This window comes from Pristiophorus japonicus, unplaced genomic scaffold (genome assembly GCF_044704955.1).
Source record: "Pristiophorus japonicus isolate sPriJap1 unplaced genomic scaffold, sPriJap1.hap1 HAP1_SCAFFOLD_118, whole genome shotgun sequence".
In the NCBI taxonomy this organism is placed as follows: domain Eukaryota; kingdom Metazoa; phylum Chordata; class Chondrichthyes; family Pristiophoridae; genus Pristiophorus; species Pristiophorus japonicus.
This window is the reverse complement of record NW_027250842.1, coordinates 1,712,280-1,729,101: the sequence shown is the minus strand read 5'-3', so window position 1 is coordinate 1,729,101 and position 16,822 is coordinate 1,712,280. Positions and strand designations below refer to the sequence as shown.

At 60.4% G+C, this 16,822-nt stretch overlaps 1 protein-coding gene across 1 annotated transcript in view; it reads right to left on the bottom strand.

Annotated features, from left to right (window-relative positions):
* Positions 1-1,965: 1,965 nt before the first annotated feature.
* Positions 1,966-16,822, bottom strand: part of LOC139242042 (paxillin-like) — a 15,203-nt gene continuing 346 nt past the window's right edge. The window contains exons 2-4 of the mRNA XM_070870176.1: positions 8,690-8,798; positions 4,860-5,008; positions 1,966-2,528 (exon numbers count right to left, since the gene is read on the bottom strand). Of these exons, the coding sequence (XP_070726277.1) occupies positions 2,262-2,528; positions 4,860-5,008; positions 8,690-8,798 (525 nt within the window). The 3' untranslated portion in view covers positions 1,966-2,261. The remainder of the gene's footprint in view (positions 2,529-4,859; positions 5,009-8,689; positions 8,799-16,822) is intronic.

Here is a 16,822-nt window from a genome sequence, read left to right as displayed (position 1 = left end):
TGAGCGATAAGGGAGTGAAGGGTTACGGGGAGCGGGCGGGGAAGTGGAGCTGAGCCCAAGATCGGATCAGCCATGATGGTATTAAATGGCGGAGCAGGCTCGAGGGGCCGAATGGCCGACTCCTGCTCCTATTTCTTACGTTCAATCAACATAACAACAGATTTTCTGATTATTGGGACACGGGGCAGCTGAAACCCAGCCCAGCGTTGACCCGTTGCCTTGTCCTCCAGACTTGACCATTCCAACGCACTCCTGGCTGGCCTCCCACATTCAACTCGACGTAAACTAGAGGTGATCCAAAACTTGGCTGCCCCCGTGTCCTAACTCACACCGAGTCCCACTCACCCATCACCCCCTGTGCTCACTGACCCCGTGTCCTAACTCACACCGAGTCCCACTCACCCATCACCCCCTGTGCTCACTGCCCCCGTGTCCTAACTCACACCCAGTCCCACTCACCCATCACCCCCTGTGCTCACTGCCCCGTGTCCTAACTCACACCGAGTCCTGCTCACCCATCACCCCTTGTGCTCACTGACCCCGTGTCCTAACTCACACCGAGTCCCGCTCACCCATCACCCCCTGTGCTCACTGCCCCGTGTCCTAACTCACACCCAGTCCCACTCACCCATCACCCCCTGTGCTCACTGCCCCGTGTCCTAACTCACACCCAGTCCCACTCACCCATCACCCCCTGTGCTCACTGCCCCGTGTCCTAACTCACACCGAGTCCCGCTCACCCATCACCCCCTGTGCTCACTGCCCCGTGTCCTAACTCACACCGAGTCCCGCTCACCCATCACCCCCTGTGCTCACTGCCCCGTGTCCTAACTCACACCGAGTCCCACTCACCCATCACCCCCTGTGCTCGCTGACCCCGTGTCCCAACTCACACCCAGTCCCACTCGCCCATCACCCCCTGTGCTCACTGCCCCGTGTCCGAACTCACACCAAGTCCCGCTCACCCATCACCCCCTGTGCACACTGCCCCCGTGTCCTAACTCACACCCAGTCCCACTCACCCATCACCCCCTGTGCTCACTGTCCCGTGTCCTAACTCACACCGAGTCCCACTCACCCATCACCCCCTGTGCTCACTGCCCCGTGTCCTAACTCACACCCAGTCCCACTCACCCATCACCCCCTGTGCTCACTGCCCCGTGTCCTAACTCACACCGAGTCCCACTCACCCATCACCCACTGTGCTCGCTGCCCCACATTGGCTCCCGGTTAAGCAATTACTCGATTTCAAAATTCTCATCCTTGTTTTCACGGACCTCGCCCCTCCCTATCTTCAGCCCCACAACCCCCCCGCGAGATCTCTGCGCTCCTCTAATTCTGCCCTCCTGACCATCCCTGATTATAATCGCTCCACCATCGGTGGCCGTGCCTTCTGTTGCCTGGGCCCCAAGCTCTGGAACTCCCTCCCTAAACCTCTCCATCTCTCTACTCCTTCAAGACGCTCCTTAAAACCTCCCTCCTTCACCCTCATCTGCCGTAATTTATTTTTATACCCCTTGGTGTCATTTTTTTTAATCTCATAATTCTCCTGTTCAGTACCTTGAGTTGTTTCACCAGGTTAAAAGCTCGATATAAAGAAATAGCTGCATTTATATAGCGCCTTTCACAACCACCAGACGTCGCAAAGTGCTTTACAGCCAATGAAGTACTTTCTCTGTTGTAATGTTGGAAACACAGGAGTCAACATGTGCACAGCAAACTCTCACACACAGCAATGTGATAATGACCCAGATAATCTGTTGTGTTATGTTGATTGAGGGATAAATACTGGCCCCAGGACACCGGGGAGACCTCCCCTAGCTCTTCTTCGACATCGTGCCATGGGATCGTTTACGTCCACCTGAGAGAGCAGGCGGGGCCTCGGTTTAACGTCTCCTCTGACAGATGGGACCTCTGACAGTGCGGCGCTCCCTCAGTACCGCCCCTCCGACAGTGCAGCACTCCCTCAGTACTGCCCCTCTGACAGTGCAGCACTCCCTCAGTACTGCCCCTCCGACAGTGCGGCACTCCCTCAGCACTACACCGGGAGCGTTAGCTGAGATTTATGTGCCTGGAGTGGGACTCGAAGCCACAACCTTGTGACCCGGAGGCGAGTGTGCTGCCCACTGAGCCACAGCTGATGCTATAAATACAATTTGTTGTTGCCCTGGTGGTTTGTTCCCTGTAAATACGATTGTCGGTGACGGGTCTCGGGGGGGCAGGGGGGGGGAGAGCTGGGGACCGAGACGGGAGCCAGACAGCTAGCCAAAGAGCTTGGTGAAGCAGGGGTGGCAGTACGGCTTGTCGTTCTGCTCCTTGAAGCTGCCTTTGTTCAGCTGCTTGAGACAGAAGGCACAGACAAAGTGCTCGGGATGGAACTTGTTCCCCATGGCAGTGATGCAGCGACCAGTGATGGGCTTCTCACAGCCGGAGCAGAGCGAGCCCCGGTTCTTGTGGTAGTGGATCTCGCAGTAAGGCTGGCCCGCGTGCTCAAAGAAACTCCCGTTCACGAAGGGCGTGTAGCAGTCCTGCAAAAAGGGCATGGGCGGGGGGAGGACAGAGAGAGAGAGAGAGAGAGAGGGCAGTGAGTGAAGGTCACGCCTTTCACCCAGTGTCCACGCACGTTCGAAGCCGACCTTTGACCTCACCTTGCTCGAAGCCGACCTTTGATCTCCCCCGAGTTCGAAGTCGACCATTGACCCTCCACTCCTCCCCCCTGGGGTTCCAGGGTCATGGGATTGATGCACGCCAATGTGGGACAGTGGGATTAGTTTGGGGATTGATACGGGGCTATGGGGAGAAAGCGGGGCAGTGGGATTAGTTTGGGATTGTTATAGGGCTATGGGGAGAGAGCGGGGCAGTGGGATTAGTTTGGGATTGTTATAGGGCTATGGGGAGAGAGCAGGGCAGTGGGATTAGTTTGGGGATTGATACAGGGCTATGGGGAGAGAGGGCAGTGGGATTAGTTTGGGATTGATACAGGGCTATGGGGAGAGAGCGGGGCAGTGGGATTAGTTTGGGATTGTTATAGGGCTATGGGGAGAGAGCGGGGCAGTGGGATTAGTTTGGGATTGTTATAGGGCTATGGGAGAGAGCAGGGCAGTGGGATTAGTTTGGGGATTGATACAGGGCTATGGGGAGAGAGGGCAGTGGGATTAGTTTGGGATTGATACAGGGCTATGGGGAGAGAGGGCAGTGGGATTAGTTTGGGGATTGATACGGGGCTATGGGGAGAGAGGGCAGTGGGATTAGTTTGGGGATTGATACAGGGCTATGGGGAGAGAGCGGGGCAGTGGGATTAGTTTGGGATTGATACAGGGCTATGGGGAGAGAGCAGGGCAGTGGGATTAGTTTGGGATTGATACAGGGCTATGGGGAGAGAGCGGGGCAGTGGCATTAGTTTGGGATTGATACAGGGCTATGGGGAGAGAGCGGGGCAGTGGGATTAGTTTGGGATTGATACAGGGCTATAGGGAGAGAGCGGGGCAGTGGGATTAGTTTGAGGATTGATACAGGGCTATGCGGAGAGCGGGGCAGTGGGATTAGTTTGGGGATTGATACAGGACTATGGGGAGAGCGGACAGTGGGATTAGTTTGGGGATTGATACAGGGCTATGGGGAGAGAGCGGGGCAGTGGGATTAGTTTGGGATTGATACAGGGCTATGGGGAGAGAGCGGGGCAGTGGGATTAGTTTGGGGATTGATACAGGGCTATGGGGAGAGAGAACGGGGCAGTGGGATTAGTTTGGGATTGATACAGGGCTATGGGGAGAGAGCGGGGCAGTGGGATTAGTTTGGGGATTGATACAGGACTATGGGGAGAACGGACAGTGGGATTTGAATGGGGATTGATACAGGGCTATGGGAAGAGAGCGGGGCAGTGGGATTAGTGTGGGATTAGTTTGGGGATTGATACAGGACTATGGGGAGAGCGGACAGTGGGATTTGAATGGGGATTGATACAGGGCTATGGGAAGAGAGCGGGGCAGTGGGATTAGTGTGGGATTAGTTTGGGATTGATACAGGGCTATGGGGAGAGAGCGGGGCAGTGGGATTAGTTTGGGGATTGATGCAGGGCTATGGGGAGAGAGCGGGACAGTGGGATTAGTTTGGGATTGATGCAGGGCTATGGGGAGAGAGCGGGACTTTGGGATTGATACAGGGTTATGGGGAGAGAGCGGGACAGTGGGATTAGTTTGGGGATTGATACTGGGCTATGGGGAGAGAGCGGGGCAGTGGGATTAGTTTGGGGATTGATACAGGACTATGGGGAGAGAGCGGGGCAGTGGGATTAGTTTTGGGATTGATACTGGGCTATGGGGAGAGAGCGGGGCAGTGGGATTAGTTTGGGGATTGATACAGGACTATGGGGAGAGAGCGGGGCAGTGGGATTAGTTTGGGGATTGATACAGGACTATGAGGAGAGAGCGGGACAGTGGGATTAGTTTGGGGATTGATACTGGTCTATGGGGAGAGAGCGGGACAGTGGGATTAGTTTGGGGATTGATACAGGACTATGGGGGAGAGCGGGACAGTAGGATTGCATTAGCAAAGACCTGGAACAGAATCGAAGGGCTGAACAGCCTCCTCCTGTGCTGGGATTTTCTGTAAATCAGTCGGGAGTCATTGAGTGACCAACTCCTCCCCCCACCCCACCCCACCCCATGCCCTCCGCCCCCCAGGAGCCACCAATCCCGGGGTCCCAATCGACCGAGCAAAATGGCCGCCTCCTTCGCCCGTTTTAGAAAATGGCCGCCGCTGCCTGTTTCGCATGGCAAGATCCCAGCGGAAGGACGGCCCGCTAACCCACCCACCCACCCACCTCGGTCTCTCGCCCACTCACTCACTCACTCACTCACCCGACACACAAAACACTCTGGGTGCCACAAGGCGTTGAGGGCGGAGATGTAGTGTTCCAGTATGGTCTGGCTGCAGCCATGGCAACGCGAGGCGAACATCTCGTAGAAATCCTGCCGGCAGTACGGCTTCCCATCGCGCTCGTGGAAACCTGCCGTCGGGACAGAGGAACATAAGGATTAGGAGCAGGGGTAGGCCGTTCGGCCCTGTAAATTGTGAACCAGTCAGTATGCTCACAGGTTTGTCGAGCTGCTCAATTTGTGCGGTCCGGAGGAGTCCGTGTTCCACGTTTTTATCGAACGTTCGAGGTTGTAGCCCCTGTTCCAATATCTGAAGGGGCTCCTCCTCAAATTCTGGCTGCACTTCAGTCCCACGCTCCTGATCTTTGGGGCCCCCTGTGCGGAGGGGGAGCGGGCAGGTCGGAAGGGCCTCCCTCGTAGGCCGCTCCTGGGCCTGGCCAAGGTGGGCCATCAGCCGGTCCGGGTAGCGGGCGGTCGAGGGTCTCGTTCAGCCCCGACTGCCTGCCTCTCGTCCGCGGTTACATCCGAGCCAGGGGTGTCCCTGGAGATGGAGCACGCGGTGTCCACCGGTACGCTCGCGGCCTTCCGCGAGAGGTGGGCGCCGGAGGGACTGGAGTGCGCCATCACCCCCGGCAACCAAATTTTAATTTGATTTAACGTTTAATTTGTTTAAGTTGTCGGTTTTAGTGCCCCCCCAGCCTTTTTAGCCAGCCTTTTATTCCGGAGATGAGGGGGTTGACTTATGAGGAAAGGTTGAGGAGGTTGGGCGTCTACTCATTGGAATTCAGAAGAATGAGAGGTGACCTTATCGAAACGTATCAGATTATGAGGGGGGCTCGACAAGGTGGATGCAGAGAGGATGTTCCCACTGATGGGACTAGAACTCGGGGGCATGGTTTTAGAATAAGAGGCCGCCCATTTAAAACTGAGATGAGGAGGAATTTCTTCTCTCGGAGGGTTGTAAATCTGTGGAATTCTCTGCCCCAGAGAGCTGTGGAGGCTGGGTCATTGAATATATTTAAGGTGGAGATAGACAGATTTTTGAGCGATGAGGGAGTGAAGGGTTATGGGGAGCGGGCGGGGAAGTGGAGCTGAGTCCATGATCAGATCAGCCATGATCGTATTAAATGGCGGAGCAGGCTCGAGGGGCCGAATGGCCGACTCCTGCTCCTATTTCCTATGTTCTAATGACTGATCTGTGACCTAACTCCATGTACGCGCCTTTTCCCCATTTCCCCCATGGACCTTTGGTTGACAGAAACCTGTCGATCTGCGATTTAGAATTAATTGCTCGAGCATCAACTGATGTTTGAGGACGAGAATTCCAAACCTCTCCCGCCCTTTGTGTGTAGACGTGTTTCCGAACATCACTCCTGAACAGGCTTGGCTCCAACTTTCAGACTATGTCCCCTCGAGTGAGACTCCTCAACCAGCAGAAATAGTTTCTCTCTATCTACCCCATCAGTTCCCCTTTAATACCTTGACAACTTCGATCAGATCAGCCCCGTAACCGTCTAAATTCCAGTTTGTGTAATATCTCCGCGGAGTTCAACCCTTGGAGCCTGGGTATGGGTCTGATAAACCTACCCTGCACTCCCTCCCAGCACAAGCGGTATTGATACAACCCAGCTGGGCCACTTCTGAAGGGCAGATGAGAGACAACCACGTGAGGTGTGGGATTGGAGTCACACGTAGGCCCAGCCCGGTGAGAAACGACAGATCTCCTTCCCCAAAGGGACATTGAATGAACCATTATTCATTCCCGGGCTGCGGGCGTCGCTGGCAAGGCCCAGCATTTATTGCCCATCCCCAATTGCCCCTTGAGAAGGTGGTGGTGAGCCGCCTTCTTGAACCGCTGCAGTCCGTGTGGTGAAGGTGCTCCCACAGTGCCGTCAGGGAGCAGTGGGGTGGGGCCTTGGGAGTTTGGGCCGTAGTTGGCCTTGACCACGATGCTCCTGCGTCTGCGCACACACAGAGGCTGAACTCCAGGACATTGTCGACGTATTTACTGAGGCGTACGAAAGCACGGGCCTTACACTAAACATCCGTAAGACAAAGGTCCTCCACCAACCTGTCCTCACCACACAGCACTGCCCCCCAGTCATCAAGATCCACGGCACGGCCCTGGACAACGTGGACCATTTCCCATACCCCGGGAGCCTCCTATCAACAAGAGCAGACATTGGCGACAAGATCCAACACCGCCTCCAGTGCGCCAGTGCAGCCTTCGGTCACCTGAGGAAAAGAGTGTTTGAAGACCGGGCCCTCAAATCCACCACCAGGCTCATGGTCTACAGGGCTGTAGTGATACCCGCCCTCCTGTGTGGCTCAGAGACATGGACCATGTACAGTGGACACCTCAAGGCGCTGGAGAAATACCACCAACGATGTCTCCGCAAGATCCTGCAAATCCCCTGGGAGGACAGACGCACCAACGTTAGCGTCCTCGACCAGGCCCAACATCCCCAGCATCGAAGCACTGACCACACTCGACCAGCTCCGCTGGGCAGGGCCACATTGTCCGCCTGCCCCCCCGACACGAGACTCCCCAAAGCGAGCGCTCTACTCGGAACTCCTTCACGGCAAACGAGCCAAAGGTGGGCAGAGGAAACGTTACAAGGGACCACCCTCAAAGCCCTCCCTGATATAAAGTGCAACATCCCCACCGACACCTGGGAGTCCCTGGGCCCAAAGACCAGGCCGCCCTCAGTGGAAGAAGTGCATCCGGGAGGGCGCTGAGCACCTCGAGTCTCGTCGCCGAGAGCGTGCAGAAACCAAGCGCAGGCAGCGGAAGGAGCGTGCGGCAAACCAGTCCCACCCACCCCTTCCCTCAACCACTGTCTGTCCCACCTGTGACAGGGACTGTGGCTCCCGTATTGGGCTGTTCAGCCACCTGAGGACTCATTGTTAGAGTGGAAGCAAGTCTTCCTCGATTGCGAGGGACTGGCGTATGATGATGATGTCGGGGAGGGAGTTCCAGGATTGTGACCCAGCGACGATGAAGGAACGGATGATATATTTCCCAAGTGGGGATGGTGTGTGACTGGGAGGGGAACGTGGAGATGGTGGTGTTCCCATGGACCTGCTGCCCTTGACCTTCTGGGCGGTAGAGGCCGCGGGTTTGCTGCCGGAGAAGCCTTGGCCAGTTGCCGCGGTGCATCTTGTGGATGGTACACACCGCAGCCAGGGGGCGCCGGTGGTGGAGGGAGTGAGTGTTGAAGGTGGTGGGGAGCGTGTCGATCGAGCGGGGCTGCTTTGTCCTGGATGGTGTCGAGCTTCTCGAGTGTTTGTTGGAGCTGCAACTCATCCAGGCAAGTGGGGAGTGTTCCCTCACACTCCTGACTTGTGCCTTGTCGATGGTGGGAAGGCTTTGGGGAGTCAGGAGGTGAGACACATGACTCATTATCATCGTCATCACCGGCAGTCCCTCGGAATCGAGGAAGACTTGCCTCCACTCTTCGGCAGGGATGTTACGGAGGTTTAGTTACGTTGTGGACACGTGGTCGGAAGCTCATTTCAGGGTCAAATATGTTGCTGGACAAGTAACGTGACCACGATACCACCGTACACCCGCCTGACCAATAAACCCCATTCAGGAGCATCGATTCCTGAACCATTCCTCCACCGACTGTCCCTGATACCAGGATTCACCTCCAGCCACCAGTGTCTGGGCAGCGGGGGGGGGGGTCTCGGGAGGGCCGAGATCCTCCCTCGGCTGGGTCGACAGGGCCGGACGCACAGCCGTGTCTGGCAGGCGTCTGGCCTAGCGTCTGGGCGAGCGGAGAACGCGGACCAACACTCGGGTCACTCACCGTCCTCTCCGAACACACGGCCACACTTGACGCAGCAGAAGTGGTCAGGATGCCAGTTCTGGTCCAACGCAGTCACCATTTTCTGAAGGTGGAGAGGGGCAAGAGAAAACTTCAAGCAAAGGAGAGAATGGGCGCCTGCCTCGTTTCCTTCACTCCCCCCGTCTCGTTCCCCCTCTCCTTCACTCCCCCCGTCTCGTTCCCCCTCTCCTTCACTCCCCCAGTCTCGTTCCCCCTCTCCTTCACTCCCCCAGTCTCGTTCCCCCTCTCCTTCACTCCCCCTGTCTCGTTCCCGCACTCCCTCTGTCTCGTTCCCTCACTCCCCTGTCTCGTTCCCCCTCTCCTTCACTCCCCCTGTCTCGTTCCCCCACTCCTTCACTCCCCCTGTCTCGTTCCCCCACTCCTTCACTCCCCCAGTCTCGTTCCCCCTCTCCTTCACTCCCCCAGTCTCGTTCCCCCTCTCCTTCACTCTCCCTGTCTCGTTCCCCCTCTCCTTCACTCCCCCAGTCTCGTTCCCTCACTCCCTCTGTCTCGCTCCCTCACTCCCCACGTCTCGTTCCCCCTCTCCTTCACTCCCCCGGTCTCGTTCCCTCACTCCCTCTGTCTCGCTCCCTCACTCCCCTGTCTCGTTCCCCCTCTCCTTCACTCCCCCTGTCTCGTTCCCCCACTCCTTCAATCCCCCTGTCTCGTTCCCCCTCTCCTTCACTCGCCCTGTCTCGTTCCCCCTCTCCTTCACTCCCCCTGTCTCGTTCCCCCACTCCTTCAATCCCCCTGTCTCGTTCCCCCTCTCCTTCACTCGCCCTGTCTCGTTCCCCCACTCCTTCAATCCCCCTGTCACATTCCCCCTCTCCTTCACTCCCCCAGTCTCGTTCCCTCACTCCCTCTGTCTCGTTCCCTCACTCCCCTGTCTCGTTCCCCCACTCCTTCAATCCCCCTGTCACATTCCCCCTCTCCTTCACTCCCCCGGTCTCGTTCCCTCACTCCCTCTGTCTCGTTCCCTCACTCCCCTGTCTCGTTCCCCCTCTCCTTCACTCCCCCTGTCTCGTTCCCCCACTCCTTCAATCCCCCTGTCTCGTTCCCCCTCTCCTTCACTCCCCCCGTCTCGTTCCCCCATTCCTTCACTCCCCCGGTCTCGTTCCCTCACTCCCTCTGTCTCGTTCCCTCACTCCCCTGTCTCGTTCCCCCTCTCCTTCACTCCCCCTGTCTCGTTCCCCCACTCCTTCAATCCCCCTGTCTCGTTCCCCCTCTCCTTCACTCGCCCCGTCTCATTCCCCCACTCCTTCAATCCCCCTGTCTCGTTCCCCCACTCCTTCACTCCCTCTGTCTCGTTCCCCCACTCCTTCACTCCCCCTGTCTCGTTCCCCCACTCCTTCACTCCCCCTGTCTCATTCCCCCTCTCCTTCACTCACCCTGTCTCGTTCCCCCACTCCTTCACTCCCCCGGTCTCATTTCCCCTCTCCTTCACACCCCCTGTCTCGTTCCCCCACTCCTTCAATCCCCCTGTCTCATTCCCCCTCTCCTTCACTCCCCCGTCTCGTTCCCCCTCTCCTTCACTCCCCCCGTCTCGTTCCCCCTCTCCTTCACTCCCCCGTCTCGTTCCCCCTCTCCTTCACTCCCCCTGTCTCATTCCCCCTCTCCTTCACTCCCCGTCTCATTCTCCTTTTCCCCCACTCCCCCGGCCTCATTCCCCCTCTCCTTCATTCCCTCTGTCTCGTTCCCGCTCTCCTTCATTCCCTCTGTCTCATTCCCCCTCTCCTTCACTCCCCCTGTCTCGTTCCCCCACTCCTTCACTCACCCGGTCTCATTTCCCCTCTCCTTCACACCCCCTGTCTCGTTCCCCCACTCCTTCAATCCCCCTGTCTCATTCCCCCTCTCCTTCACTCCCCCCGTCTCGTTCCCCCTCTCCTTCACTCCCCCGTCTCGTTCCCCCTCTCCTTCACTCCCCCTGTCTCATTCCCCCTCTCCTTCACTCCCCGTCTCATTCTCCTTTTCCCCCACTCCCCCGGCCTCATTCCCCCTCTCCTTCATTCCCTCTGTCTCGTTCCCGCTCTCCTTCATTCCCTCTGTCTCATTCCCCCTCTCCTTCACTCCCCCTGCCTCATTCCCCCTCTCCTTCACTCCTTCGGCCTCGTTCCCCCACTCCTTCACTCCCTCTGTCTCGTTCCCCCACTCCTTCACTCCCCCTGTCTCGTTCCCCCACTCCTTCACTCCCCCGGTCTCATTTCCCCTCTTCTTCACACCCCCTGTCTCGTTCCCCCACTCCTTCAATCCCCCTGTCTCATTCCCCCTCTCCTTCACTCCCCCGTCTCGTTCCCCCTCTCCTTCACTCCCCCGTCTCGTTCCCCCTCTCCTTCACTCCCCCGTCTCGTTCCCCCTCTCCTTCACTCCCCCTGTCTCATTCCCCCTCTCCTTCACTCCCCGTCTCATTCTCCTTTTCCCCACTCCCCCGGCCTCATTCCCCCTCTCCTTCATTCCCTCTGTCTCGTTCCCGCTCTCCTTCATTCCCTCTGTCTCATTCCCCCTCTCCTTCACTCCCCCTGTCTCGTTCCCCCACTCCTTCACTCACCCGGTCTCATTTCCCCTCTCCTTCACACCCCTGTCTCGTTCCCCCACTCCTTCAATCCCCCTGTCTCATTCCCCCTCTCCTTCACTCCCCCCGTCTCGTTCCCCCTCTCCTTCACTCCCCCGTCTCGTTCCCCCTCTCCTTCACTCCCCCTGTCTCATTCCCCCTCTCCTTCACTCCCCGTCTCATTCTCCTTTTCCCCCACTCCCCCGGCCTCATTCCCCCTCTCCTTCATTCCCTCTGTCTCGTTCCCGCTCTCCTTCATTCCCTCTGTCTCATTCCCCCTCTCCTTCACTCCCCCTGTCTCATTCCCCCTCTCCTTCACTCCCCCTGCCTCATTCCCCCTCTCCTTCACTCCTTCGGCCTCGTTCCCCCACTCCTTCACTCCCTCTGTCTCGTTCCCCCACTCCTTCACTCCCCCTGTCTTGTTCCCCCTCTCCTTCACTCCCCATCTCGTTCCCCCACTCCTTCACTCCCCGGGTCTCGTTCCCCCACTCCTTCACTCCCCCGGTCTTGTTCCCCCTCTCCTTCACTCCCCCCGTCTCGTTCCCCCACCCCATCTGCCCCTCGCTCCCATTCTCCTCTTCCCTCACTCTATTTGCTCCGCTCTTACTGCCCTCCCCTACCCCCGCCCCTCCACTGACTCTCTCTCGCGGTACCGGCGATCCCACGCGACGCCTCCTCCCGCAGTCGAATAGCAGCACGTTACTCGACCGGGAGCCGACTGCGATGGCGAATCACCAGCCAGGATCCAGGATGGGAAACTCGCCAGAGAGCGGCGGAGGGGAGGGGAGGGGGTGGTGGGGGTGGCGAGGGGGCAATTGCTCTCCCCTGGGGGTGCACGGGGGGGGAGGGGGTGATTGCTCCCCCCTGGGGGTACACGGGGGGAGGGGAGTGATTGTCTCTCCCCTGGGGGTGCACGGGGGGGGAGGGGGTGATTGCCTCTCACTGGGGGTACACGGGGGGGGAGGGGGTGATTGTCTCTCACTGGGGGTACAGGGGGGGGGAGGGGGTGATTGTCTCTCACTGGGGGTGTACGGGGGGGGAGGGGGTGATTGTCTCTCACTGGGGGTACAGGGGGGGGGAGGGGGTGATTGCCTCTCACTGGGGGGTACACGGGGGGGGGGTGATTGTCTCTCACTGGGGGTACACGGGGGGGGAGGGGGTGATTGTCTCTCACTGGGGGTGTACGGGGGGGGAGGGGGTGATTGTCTCTCACTGGGGGTGTACGGGGGGGAGGGGGTGATTGTCTCTCACTGGGGGTACACGGGGGGGAGGGGGTGATTGTCTCTCACTGGGGGTGTACGGGGGGGGAGGGGGTGATTGTCTCTCACTGGGGGTACACGGGGGGGAGGGGGGTGATTGTCTCTCACTGGGGTGTACGGGGGGGGAGGGGGTGATTGTCTCACTGGGGGTACACGGGGGGGAGGGGGGTGATTGTCTCTCACTGGGGGTACACGGGGGGAGGGGGGTGATTGTCTCTCACTGGGGGTACACGGGGGGAGGGGGGTGATTGTCTCTCACTGGGGGTACACGGGGGTGAGGGGGTGATTGTCTCTCACTGGGGGTACACGGGGGGAGGGGGTGATTGTCTCTCACTGGGGGTACACGGGGGGGGGGGGGGAGGGGGTGATTGTCTCTCACTGGGGGTGTACGGCGGGGGGGGGGGGGTGATTGTCTCTCACTGGGGGTACACGGGGGGGAGGGGGTGATTGTCTCTCACTGGGGGTACACGGGGGGGGAGGGGGTGATTGTCTCTCACTGGGGGTGTACGGCGCGGGGGGGGGGGTGATTGTCTCTCACTGGGGGGTGTACGGGGGGGAGGGGGGTGATTGTCTCTCACTGGGGGTGTACGGGGGGGGAGGGGGGGATTGTCTCTCACTGGGGGTACACGGGGGGGGAGGGGGTGATTGTCTCTCACTGGGGGGTGTACGGGGGGGAGGGGGGTGATTGTCTCTCACTGGGGGTGTACGGGGGGGGAGGGGGGGGATTGTCTCTCACTGGGGGTACACGGGGGGGGAGGGGGTGATTGTCTCTCACTGGGGGTACACGGGGGGAGGGGTGATTGTCTCTCACTGGGGGTACACGGGGGGGGAGGGGGGTGATTGTCTCTCACTGGGGGTGTACGGGGGGGAGGGGGGTGATTGTCTCTCACTGGGGGGTACACGGGGGGGGAGGGGGGTGATTGTCTCTCACTGGGGGTGTACGGGGGGGAGGGGGTGATTGTCTCTCACTGGGGGTGTACGGGGGGGGAGGGGGTGATTGTCTCTCACTGGGGGTACACCAGGGGGGAGGGGGGTGATTGTCTCTCACTGGGGGTACACGGGGGGGGAGGGGGGTGATTGTCTCTCACTGGGGTACACGGGGGGGAGGGGGTGATTGTCTCTCACTGGGGGTACACAGGGGGGAGGGGGGTGATTGTCTCTCACTGGGGTACACGGGGGGGAGGGGGTGATTGTCTCTCACTGGGGGTACACGGGGGGAGGAGGGGGGTGATTGTCTCTCACTGGGGGTACACGGGGGGAGGAGGGGGGTGATTGTCTCTCACTGGGGGTACACGGGGGGGGACGGGGTGATTGTCTCTCACTGGGGGTACACGGGGGGAGGGGGGTGATTGTCTCTCACTGGGGGTACACGGGGGGAGGGGGGTGATTGTCTCTCACTGGGGGTGTACGGGGGGGAGGGGGGTGATTGTCTCTCACTGGGGGTACACGGGGGGGGAGGGGGTGATTGTCTCTCACTGGGGGTGTACGGGGGGAGGGGGTGATTGTCTCTCACTGGGGGTACACAGGGGGGAGGGGGGTGATTGTCTCTCACTGGGGGTACACAGGGGGGAGGGGGGTGATTGTCTCTCACTGGGGGTACACGGGGGGGAGGGGGGGTGATTGTCTCTCACTGGGGGTACACGGGGGGGGGAGGGGGTGATTGTCTCTCACTGGGGGTGTACGGGGGGGAGGGGGGTGATTGTCTCTCACTGGGGGTGTACGGGGGGGGGAGGGGGGTGATTGTCTCTCACTGGGGGTACACGGGGGGAGGGGGTGATTGTCTCTCACTGGGGGTACACGGGGGGGAGGGGGGTGATTGTCTCTCACTGGGGGTACACGGGGGGGAGGGGGTGATTGTCTCTCACTGGGGGTGTACGGGGGGGAGGGGGGTGATTGTCTCTCACAGGGGGTACACGGGGGGGAGGGGGTGATTGTCTCTCACTGGGGGTACACGGGGGGAGGGGGGTGATTGTCTCTCACTGGGGGTGTACGGGGGGGGAGGGGGGTGATTGTCTCTCACTGGGGGTGTACGGGGGGGGAGGGGGGTGATTGTCTCTCACTGGGGGTGTACGGGGGGGGGGAGGGGGGTGATTGTCTCTCACTGGGGGTGTACGGGGGGGGGAGGGGGGTGATTGTCTCTCACTGGGGGTGTACGGGGGGGAGGGGGGTGATTGTCTCTCACTGGGGGTGTACGGGGGGGGAGGGGGGTGATTGTCTCTCACTGGGGGTACACGGGGGGAGGGGGTGATTGTCTCTCACTGGGGGTACACGGGGGGGAGGGGGTGATTGTCTCTCACTGGGGGTACACGGGGGGGAGGGGGTGATTGTCTCTCACTGGGGGTACACGGGGGGGGAGGGGGTGATTGTCTCTCACTGGGGGTACACGGGGGGGAGGGAGGTGATTGTCTCTCACTGGGGGTGTACGGGGGGGAGGGGGTGATTGTCTCTCACTGGGGGTGTACGGGGGGGAGGGGGTGATTGTCTCTCACTGGGGGTGTACGGGGGGGGAGGGGGTGATTGTCTCTCACTGGGGGTGTACGGGGGGGAGGGGGTGATTGTCTCTCACTGGGGGTGTACGGGGGGGAGGGGGTGATTGTCTCTCACTGGGGGTGTACGGGGGGGAGGGGGTGATTGTCTCTCACTGGGGGTACACGGGGGGAGGGGGTGATTGTCTCTCACTGGGGGTGTACGGGGGGGGAGGGGGGGATTGTCTCTCACTGGGGGTACACGGGGGGGAGGGGGTGATTGTCTCTCACTGGGGGTGTACGGGGGGGAGGGGGTGATTGTCTCTCACTGGGGGTACACGGGGGGGGAGGGGGTGATTGTCTCTCACTGGGGGTGTACGGGGGGGAGGGGGTGATTGTCTCTCACTGGGGGTGTACGGGGGGGAGGGGGTGATTGTCTCTCACTGGGGGTGTACGGGGGGAGGGGGGTGATTGTCTCTCACTGGGGGTGTACGGGGGGGAGGGGGTGATTGTCTCTCACTGGGGGTGTACGGGGGGGAGGGGGGTGATTGTCTCTCACTGGGGGTACACGGGGGGGGAGGGGGTGATTGTCTCTCACTGGGGGTGTACGGGGGGAGGGGGTGATTGTCTCTCACTGGGGGTACACGGGGGGGGAGGGGGTGATTGTCTCTCACTGGGGGTGTACGGGGGGGGGAGGGGGGTGATTGTCTCTCACTGGGGGTACACGGGGGGGGGGGGAGGGGGTGATTGTCTCTCACTGGGGGTACACGGGGGGGAGGGGGTGATTGTCTCTCACTGGGGGTGTATGGGGGGGGAGGGGGTGATTGTCTCTCACTGGGGGTGTACGGGGGGGAGTGGGTGATTGTCTCTCACTGGGGGTGTACGGGGGGGGGGTGATTGTCTCTCACTGGGGGTACACGGGGGGGTGATTGTCTCTCACTGGGGGGTGTACGGGGGGGGGAGGGGGTGATTGTCTCTCACTGGGGTACACGGGGGGGGGAGGGGGGTGAGTGTCTCTCACTGGGGGTGTACGGGGGGGAGGGGGTGATTGTCTCTCACTGGGGGTACACGGGGGGGGAGGGGGGTGATTGTCTCTCACTGGGGGTACACGGGGGGGGAGGGGGTGATTGTCTCTCACTGGGGGTGTACGGGGGGGAGGGGGTGATTGTCTCTCACTGGGGGTACACGGGGGGGGAGGGGGGTGATTGTCTCTCACTGGGGGTACACGGGGGGGGGCGATTGTCTCTCACTGGGGGTACACGGGGGGGGAGGGGGTGATTGTCTCTCACTGGGGGTGTACGGGGGGAGGGGGGTGATTGTCTCTCACTGGGGGTACACGGGGGGGAGGGGGGTGATTGTCTCTCACTGGGGGTACACGGGGGGGAGGGGGGTGATTGTCTCTCACTGGGGGTACACGGGGGGGAGGGGGTGATTGTCTCTCACTGGGGGTACACGGGGGGGAGGGGGTGATTGTCTCTCACTGGGGGTACACGGGGGGGAGGGGGGTGATTGTCTCTCACTGGGGGTACACGGGGGGGGAGGGGGGTGATTGTCTCTCACTGGGGGGTACCGGGGGGGAGGGGGTGATTGTCTCTCACTGGGGGGTGTACGGGGGGGGAGGGGGGTGATTGTCTCTCACTGGGGGTACACGGGGGGGAGGGGGGTGATTGTCTCTCACTGGGGGTGTACGGGGGGGAGGGGGTGATTGTCTCTCACTGGGGGTGTTCGGTATCCACGGGGGGTCGGGGGAGGGGGGTGATTGTCTCTCATGGGGTACACGGGGGGGGAGGGGGTGGGGGGTGATTGTCTCTCACTGGGGGTGTACGGGGGGGGGAGGGGGTGA